Raw genomic sequence first — 10,112 nt, forward strand, 5'->3', positions numbered from 1 at the left:
CAATAGGTGGAAGGGGTGGGAGGGGTCGGGGAGAGCGGCCCAGGTGTAGGTCTTCAGGGCTGGCGGGGCTCCTGGGAGATGCAGTCCCAGTGGAGCTCACGCACTCGCTCGCAGCCCCGTGGAAGTAGTTCCCTCAGAATCCCCTTCAGCGTGCAGCAGGCAAACACTCCTCACGCAGCGGGACCCGCGGAGCGGGTTCCGCAAGAAGTAGAGTGATGGCAGGCAAATCCACAGGAAAACAGCAAAGCGACACATGATTTTAAAAAGAGACAAATCTATGTAGGTTTACAGTATTTTTACCCCCACTGTGACGCTGAATAGTGTTAGAAGGCCATCACTATGATGCCCAGAAGACTACGCTGCTGCGGGGGGGTGTGCACTGAATAAAATCCATTAGTATGTGTTAGTGCGAGACCACGTTTCCTGCAGGTAGATATTCTGTTGGCTAGTGGTTAATGTAATTCAGGTTTTATCCGCTGGTTTATCACCTAGTCAAGCAATATTCCAGTAGAGGAGACTGGTCAGGAGTCAGAATGCCAGAGTTGTCTTTGAGCAACAAGAAGAGATAATTTTTAGAGAATTGAGTAGGGCTAAGGTGGGTAGTGAGGTGTGGAGCAGCAACATCAGTATCGATACCAATCGAAGATGACTGGGTGGAAATCGCCAGAATTTGTTCCCTAGTTTAAAGTGTTGACAAATAGTGGGAAAGTCCATATATTGCGGTTCTGTAATTCGAGGAGCTTGAGGGCTTGCCAAGCACAGCTGTAGCCTCTGTTGGTCCTCGTGCCGCCTTCCGCTGCGACAGTTCTCCTCTCCAGCTTGCAGACCGCTACCCTCTGCTGCCTGTCTAGCTGCTGCCCTCTGTTTGTGCCTCCTCCGTTCATTTCTCACCTGGTCTTGCCTTTTCTGCTAGTTTTTCTGCCCTCTATTTTGCCTTTTCTGTTAGTTTTTCTGCCGTCTGTTTTGCCTTTTGCGGCTCGTTTCTTCCCTCTTCCCAACATTTTTTCAGGACCTATGTTTTCGATGGAGATATCACACCCCAGTGCCCACATGCCTCGAGGGCTGGCAGTACTGCACTCCTCAAATGACGATTGATTGTTTGGCTCATCTATTTCGATCCTACCAGCAGTATTGACCTCCACATCCCAGGGCAGTTAGTCAATCTCTTCTAAAACTGTTAAAATTTGGTATTGGAAAGTTCCGGCTATTTTCTGAATAAGGACCTTTTCTAAAAGAAGAGTCAACAACACTTGGCCTGTAGAAGCATCCCAGAGGAACCGGAAATATTCCTTGTGGAATCCTTGAAAAATTAGAGAATCTGTTCAGGATAAACCCCACCAGTTTTGTGTAACTAAAATGTGTGACAATACAGTCTCCAGTGTCCATGGAGTGCACTCTAGAGGTTGATATAAAATCTGGGGTATCTTTCTAATGCCATCCTTTTCCACGAAGGCAGTGTTGGTGGTTGGGACAATGGGGGTCTTTCTGCGGGGGCACCATGCTGGACCATCAGTTCCAGGTTACAGTGCACAACCACAAATTATCCAAGTTGTCTAGTTAGACTCCTTGTCATCAACTGCATCCACCTTAGTGGTTTGAGGCCGGGTGACTGGCTCAGAGTAGCAGTGTTGTGCACCTACCCACACTCAACCGCCCTGCACTGACAGCCCTCAACACCCCACTCTCTGGCACTTACACAGTGCTGCAACCATCTACACAACACTCCACACTCATATACGTCCTCATCAACATCTGCCCACTCAACAAACAGGCCACAGAGATCTGGGATGTGCTGCATTCCTGGACATACTTTCCTCACTGAACTCTTCATCTGTTTGTTGCCTTTTGGCTGTTGGCACACTATATTTTTGCTCCTGGGAGATGTGATGTTGCTGTTCCTTTCTCTAATCCTTGACTCATAGCTTCTCCTTCAAATATTTTCAGGCAGTGGGTTTTTCCTTATTGATTACCCTTCATCGGCACCAGACTTCGTCACAGCTATCTCCCTCGGCTACTAGATCGCCTGGCAAGGGTAATTTCACAAGCCAGGAGGCGGAATCACCAACATCCACAAGAAAACAAACAACTGCACTACCTCCATGGACATGTCATCCTCCAACACGGAGCACATGTTCAAGCTCAATGTCACAGCCAACTTCACCCGAAGCAGCACTCCTCTACAGACCACCATGACTATCCACCAACTTCACTGACTCCATCGTGGACTTCATCACACAACTCACCCTCGTTACTAGCAGTTAAATCCTACTTGAAGACCTGAACTACTTCCATCTGGAAGACTGCGCTGACCCAAACTCAAAAGCTCATCAAAGACCTTGGAAGCTTGGGCCTCACCCGATGTGTAGAGGGACCTACCCATGTTGCCGAACACCTCCTTGACCCCATTTTCATCACCTTCAACAGCATCAATTTGACAAGTCCACACTATTCTCCTGGACCACACCCATATCAAGTTTAGCCACTCTGACTCACGCCAGACCAACCCGCCAAAACTGGAACCGCATCCTTGGCAAGAAGTGAAACACCAACGACCAGTCCGAACACAGAAACAGCCTTCCAAAGCCATTAAGAATGTTAACTAGTGCATCACCCCCTGCGCCAATTCCCTGGCCCCTCAAACACAGCAAAACAAGATCTAGACCCCTGACCATTTGGTACACGGTGTTACTCAAAGACGAAACACAACTGGAGTTTAAATGGAAGAACGAGCCAGCACAATACAGACAGGAGCACGTTCGAACCTGCTGGGAGATGCTAACACCAAATGATAAGAGCGGCTCTGACAGACCACAGTGATGCCAACACCAACAGAAGTAAAGGAATCTTCGCCATTGTGAAGGCTTTCACCTCATCAGAAGCCATCTAGAGCTTGATCACCCACTTACAGGACCTCCAACACAATCTCGCTAAATTCTTCAGCAAAATTACGGTCATTTACTGCAACTTCTACCCACAAATGGACCCGACAGACTTTGTTAAATGCCTTCCGGTCTTATCCAAAGAACAGAGTAAACCCCAGGGCCCATCTTCAACCAGAAAAAACACTGCCACCTTGAATTCCATCCAATCTGGGGTCCCATACGACTCCTGCCCCCACAACGCCTACTCCATATTACAGCAGCCCATAAGACCCATACTCGCACCCATTCTCATTGCATTCACCTCTTCCATGACCTTTCCAGATGGTTCGGAACACACAACTGTCCTCCCATTGCTGAAGAAACCCTCCTCTTACCCTTCTGTGCAAGCCAACTACAAACCTTTCTTCCTTCTCCCATTCTCTGCCAAGGTCTGAGAGAAAATCAGCAGACTCCTCGTCGAATACCTCCACACTTACAAACTCTTCGACGCCACTCAGTCTGGTTCCAACACAACCACAGCACGGAAACTGCCTTCATCACTGCCACAGATGACATTTGTATGTCTCTGGACAGAAAAGACACATCCCTCATCTTCTTGGGCCTCTCTGCAGCATTTGGCAGTCTTCCACCCCACACCCATCCAACATGGGATCTGATTCCAAGGACATACACTCCAATGGATCTACTCCTTCCTGACTGAACAGACCCAGTCAGTTAGCCTGGTACTGTATACCTCGGACCCTTTCGACATAACCTGTAAAGTTCCACAAGGATCCTCACTGTGCCTGACCCTCACCAACTCATACATGAATCTACTTGCCAGTATCATACACTCTCTCAGCATCAAAGTCCTCTCCTATGTTGGCTACACCAACTCATTCTCTTCCTCACAGACAAGACACCCAGTGCCTGGATCAAGTTCAATATCTAAATGACTGAAATCGCCCACTCATGAAGACCAACGGACTGAAGATGAACACAGGCAAGACCAATATTGTGATTTTGAGAAGAACTCTTTACCGTGGGATTCAGTTTGTGGCCAACAGAGCTTGCGCCAACACACACGCTTTGCCCACACACCAAGATCATCGGGCTCGTCATCGACAGCAAACTCAACATGACAGTCACCACGTCATGCTTTCATTCCCAGAAGATGCTGAGGGAGATTTCAAATGGCTCTCAATAAGGACCCGGAAAACCATTACTCACACCTTGGACGCAAACAGCTGGACTACGGGAACACCCTCTAACCCAGGATTAACAAAGAACTCTCCTCAAGGCTTCAGACCATTTAGAACTTGGCTGCCAATATCACTGTCAAACTCTCAAGCTGCACTCCACATCACACAACTCCTGAAGGAGATCCACTGGCTCACCATACTCAAACTAGCACAATTCAGACACCTCATTCAGGCTACTTGCACACATTCTATGCATACGGAAAACTAAATCCGATGGTCAAACCTTCTCCTGCATTGCTCCTAACATGTGGGATAACCTGCCACTACACAAGGGCCTTCTCCTCACTTCTTGAATTCTGCAAGCAGCTGAAAACCTGGCTTTTCAAGCAGTTCCACTAGGCCCTGGGTTTGCTAGGCTTATCCCTGCTCAGCGCCAGGTTACCCTCACAGGTGATAGTGCGCTCTAAAAATCTGCATGACATAACACTGAAATTACATTTTTTGTTGCTGTAATGACATTCTCACTTAATTTTGAGTGGATAAAAAAAAATTCAATCAATTACCTGAAAAAATGTGAGTGTTTCAAGTCACCTTTAACTTATTTAAGTTATTTTCACCAAATTTGTAGATTAACACCAAACACTTGCTCAAATACAACCTTGTTCTTTCGTAAAATTCATTGGTAAATGCTCATGTTTCAGAATTCAGAACAGAGATCAGTTTAGTTTTATATCATTTGTTTTCCTTTTAGTCTCTAAGCTTTATTGTAATTCCTCTAGTACTGGAATTTATTTGTGTACAGTAGTAGTTCATATTGCTTTCTCTCTGATGGCATATTTAAAAATTTTATGTTAGTCACTTTTTGACATGACTAGTATCAAACTAATATTTTTTTGTGAAACCATTTAGTTATGCTTTTTTTCTGTTGATAGTTCTTTTGTACAGTTTTTTTTATTTCTTTCATAGGTCGAAGACTTCCATCAACTGATGCCAACGTCGCTGGTGGTAAAGGCTTTAAACTTCGAAAGCAGACATCTGAAACCAGACGTAGCTGCTGTTGACCAATACTGAAACATTAAGACTTTTTGTGAAGTAGGTGGTCTGGAAGCTTCGGGTTTGGATTACGACACCCAATCCATCCTTTCCTTTTACTGAATGACCATGAAGCAAATAACTGCGAGCATACTAAAACAAACAAACTGTTTGGTTTCCAGATCCATCTTCTACCTTCGCTTTTGCCTGGGCTTAGATATTTTTGCCTTCACAAATCAAGAGACATTCGCCTTTAAAGGCAAGCAATTTTCAGCGATTCACTTTGCAGGGAGTTACTAATTGAGCTCCTAGAATCCTTCGGACAATTTTAGAAAATACATTAACTAGTTTTTATAAGAAAGATGAATGTTTTATAGAGCTGTAAAAGGGAAATCAAGCACTTTTGAGATATTCGACGATTGACGTACTTTAGACATCAAGTTTATGTGGGATGCCTTTTAATGTTATGAGCCTTATATTTGTAACAAATGTTTTAAAATAATGTGATGTTGACATACTCCGCTTCAGATTTATCCTTCAAGGTTGTGTTTGCTGGGAAATGTGTACAGGAGTGCATCATGAGAATGCCTTAAATGCCTTTATTTGTCAGATCACAGTGAGAGAGGTACAAACTTTGTGCACATTTGTATCCCTCACAAAACGTATCCTAGCTAAATCCCGTATTCAGCTATAGGACACGGATTTGTAATTTTCTACTCCTCGCTCAACATAAACCCTCTTCTGCAAGCGAATCTATCCACAAACAAACTGTTGACATCTACTATAGTTGGCGTTCTTCACAGCCACGTGAAGTTAGCTTTATTTGAAGTTTGATTGCTTACTCTTTTTTTCTATTGGGTGTTTCACTATAGAGCTTAGTAGATTACAGTACTCCTATGTTATACATATTTTAGAGCAAACTATCATTTCCACACCAGGGGTACTGGAAAAGTGTCAGATGTTAGAAGTGACAGTAAACATTACTTTAGAGGGTGCAGAGAATTATGGAATCTTCCTTTCAGAGCACCAAAGCAAACAACAATATTTTTCTTCTCTCTTTAAAAGCAAAGTTAGCATCACTTTTTTTTTACACACACACACACACACACTCTCTCTCTGTCTCTCTCTCGCTCTCTCTCGCTCTCTGTCTCTCTCGCTCTCTGTCTCGCTGTCTGTGACAGTGGAAAAATAATGAAACTTTTAAGACGGATTTAAACTGTGCTTGTTTCTTTTCAACGGTGTGCAAACATCCACTTTGCTGTGTAATTTTTTCAACAAGATATATTTAATTTTCATACAGCTACTCATCTTGAAATAGAATGCAAGACGAGAGACTGTACCCAATTGATTTGCCGCAGCACTTGCATACATAAGACAGCGGTAATAGTTTTTTTAAAGCTGTAATAGTTTTGTGGATGGCACAAAGTCCTTTCTCCTGTGATGTATTCTGTGTAAACTAATCTGATGGAATTCGTATTGGAGTTGTATTGGGAACGCTGAACAGCAAAGTATCGAACATTCTGCCAAACTCATCCTCCAACACAAAATTCACCTCACACCGCACCTCTTGGAACTACACTGGCTCCTGATAAACAGATGCGGTCAGTTTAAACCACACATGCACACACTCTTCTCCTCCCCACTCTCTTCCTCCCTCCTACCCAACTGTGGTCCCACCTACCTGGACCTTTGCATCTCCTTCCACCAACCATCTAGACACTTCTGTTCGACAGGATTCCTACTCCCACATCCCATGCATACACAGAACCAGATCGAAGGATGAGCGTTCTTTTACATTGCTTCTAGAGTGTGGAACAACCTCCCACTCCACATCAGAGTTGCATTATTTCTTCTTGAATTCCACAAGAAGCTGAAGACCTGGCTTTTCAATTAACTATTTACCATAGACTCAGGTATCTCCAACCTTTTCTATACTAAGAGCTACTTCTGTTCAATGAAACTCATTGAGAGCTACTAACTTTATTAGTGTTGTATAATTTTTTTTTTTATGTCTAATAATTCAACCGAGCAAAAGCTTTCTAATTTAATAAGCTAGGCTGCACACAGGGGAGCTACTCAGAGGTAGCTGGAGAGCTACAGTTGCTCACAAGCTACTGGTTGGAGGCCTTGGCTGGTAGTAGGCGCACGCACGCACACACGCACACCTGTTCAGCGCCAGGATACCCTCGCGGATGAAGGTGGGTTTACAGATATACTTAAGTTAAAATCCGCTGTCCTATCAAACTTTGTTTCTCCCAAGCTGTCCTTTGATTGGTCTAAGTTAAGGCTATTATTTTTTTATGACAAAAACTATTTTCTTTTCTTTAGTGTAACATTTTATGAATAGATTGCATGCAGCTTTCTGAATGTTTTGGTGGTGAGAAACAATTTTGAGAAATGTTGTTTGTGGTTACATCTACTAATGTAAGGTAGCACGTTAAGACCTTGTGAAATGTGTGAAATGGCGAAGTTTAATTAATCAGTCTGCGGGAATTGCAGAGGTATTGTAAAAGCTTTTAAAAACTTGAAGTCCTTATTTGTAAAGTGCAGTTAACACGGTGTGCTTAAGTAGTGAATTTTAACTTTGTCATTTTGTTGACTCATACAGAAAGAGAAAATGGAATGGCTTTTTACATAACTACATTTGTTGCTATATTGTTAAGCCCTATAATCTAAAAGACAGGGTTTTTTTCCTGCAAGCCATTCCCAGCCATAAATATATAAAAAATGCTCTTTTCTATAGTATTGTAGTATTCCTTCTAAACGTCAGAGCATGTGCTTGAGTGGTAACAACCCTTAACACTCTGCATATTTGCCTAATTTTGTAATATAGGTGCTTATTTGGTTTGCATTAAACTAAGATGCATAGCAGCTGAGGCCCAATCTTGATCCATCCAGAAGACATGTCTGGCTCTTTATGAATGAAGGGACCTACTTTAAGAATTTTTTGCTTAAGTCTTATAAATAATTGAGAAAGAATGCATGGTTGTTATGTTTTTCTTCTGTTGCTCTCTCCCCTGTGTGTTGCTTCTCCCTCGCATGCCTGACCCACATGGTCTCCATTTTGCTCCCCCAGCTCATCCATTCCTTCCTCACTCCGCTCAGTTTTTTCTCAACACTTTCTGTTGCTTTTTGTCTTTCAATAGCATTAGCTTGCCGAGGTAATAAGATCCTTTGGGTATCAAATACTATCTTATGCTGACGATACCCAAATTATTATCTCCTCCACCTCACCGACCACTGAGGCCGCCTTCAAATTTTGAACTTGTATGGAAGCGGTCTCTAAGTGGATGGTGCGTAACTACCTGAAGCTAAACGGTGAGAAGACTGAGGTCCTAGTCTTCGGAGGGAACCCTGGCATCTGGTCCAAGGACTGGTGGCCTCCCTCTCTAGGAGATTGTCCCCAACCCACCAATTCGGCCAGGAACCTTGGTGTTCTCTTTGACTCGGCCTTCTCCTTCGAACTCCAGGTAAACAGAACTGTATCCACCTGCTGTAACACCATCCGCATGCTTAAAAAGATCCCCCCCTTATCGGTCACCTGACGCGCGCAAGCAGTCAACCGTTGCCCTGGTATCTTTTCTCGATTACTGCAACGCACTGTATGGGGGCATAAACAAGAAAGCCCTCCATCGGCTTCAGATGATCCAAAATTCTGCTGCTAGGATGGTCCTAAACCTCCCAAAGCTATTGTCTGCTACCCAGGCCAGAAAGGACCTCCACTGGCAGCCAACTCCTCACAGGATTTCCTTCAAAATTATATGTCTGGCGCACAGAGCCGTGTTCGGCTCTGGCTCCGATGGCATAAAGGCTCTAGTCAGCCCTTACTCCCCCAAGAGAACCCTCCGATCATCTTCAAGAAATCTACTGGCGGTCCCCAGATTCAAAAAAGCGAAATGGGGAGGATGAGCTTTTTCCACTCTGGCACCTAAATTATGGAACAACCTCCCCCCTGAGCTGTCCAACCAATCTTCTCTGATCATTTTTCGCAAGCTCTTGAAGACTTGGCTCTTCTCCCAGGCCTATTACTGAATCTTATTCTGCTACTTGTTTTCTGTATCTGTAATTGTCTAGTCATATTTTATGTTTTAGTCTGCGCCTTGATGCCCTTGGGCTAAGTCCGCGCATTATGAATCACCATTCATTCATTCATTCATTCATTCATTCATTCATTCATTATAGTTCATTCACCCCCACCACTCTAGCTCCACTCTTGCATCCTGCCATGACTTGCTTCTGTCTCCTCCCCTGCTTTCTGGTTATTCACTGGTTACCCCACCCCCAATCCTGTTTTTTTTATTATATATTTTCACTTTGTCTGCTGACCTGGAAGCTGCAATTTACTTCCGAGTCTCTCCTTACTCTCTTATTTGCTTTAGTGTACTTCTTTAAAATTTACTGCTCCAGGATTTGTATCTGCGATCTTAAAACTGTAAATAAAAAAATAAAAATAGCCAGCGCATACGTGTGCTGGCACACGTAGGTCATAATGCTGCGGCTGCTATTATCCATGCTACATTAAATTCTGGGAAAGCCAAACGGGAAACTTACCTCTTTCAAAGGTAAGACCTATGGGCTTTACCAATACTATTATTTGTTATTTTGAGGGTGATACTGCCCTTCAACCAAGCAGTGCCATCAAACCACACTCAGCACTGAACCATTTCACGTTTGAGATGGTGATTAAATTGTGCTCAGACTAGTGCAGCAAAACCAGTTATAGTATTTTTAACATTCCATTGACTTGGTGTTCCTAGCTGTAGTGTTCATGCTATAAGCATTCTGTAATGGAAGAAAACAAAAATACACATTTAGATGCATTTCTGGTTGTAGTTTGTATGATATTACAGGACTTACTCTACAGCTCAGGTTTGCAATTTAATTCAAATGAATTTGTTGTAAATGTAGGTTCTCCAGCTATAAAAGAGGGATCCAGCATTTAAGTAAATTTGATTGATGATTCTGATAACATAAATGGAATGTTTGGGTTTCAATTATGCACTACCCACATTGCTAC

At 43.5% G+C, this 10,112-nt stretch overlaps 1 protein-coding gene across 1 annotated transcript in view; it reads left to right on the top strand.

The window, feature by feature from the left end:
• The window catches only part of LOC147706081 (ras-related protein Rab-22A), a 185,303-nt gene extending 179,695 nt beyond the window's left edge, over window positions 1-5,608 (top strand). Inside the window, exon 7 of the mRNA XM_086932524.1 lies at window positions 5,030-5,608. Coding sequence (XP_086788650.1) covers window positions 5,030-5,124 — 95 coding nt within the window. The 3' untranslated portion in view covers window positions 5,125-5,608. The remainder of the gene's footprint in view (window positions 1-5,029) is intronic.
• The last annotated feature ends 4,504 nt before the right edge of the window (window positions 5,609-10,112 follow it).

Source organism: Lissotriton vulgaris, chromosome 7, assembly GCF_964263255.1.
Source record: "Lissotriton vulgaris chromosome 7, aLisVul1.2, whole genome shotgun sequence".
Taxonomy (NCBI): Eukaryota; Metazoa; Chordata; class Amphibia; order Caudata; family Salamandridae; genus Lissotriton; species Lissotriton vulgaris.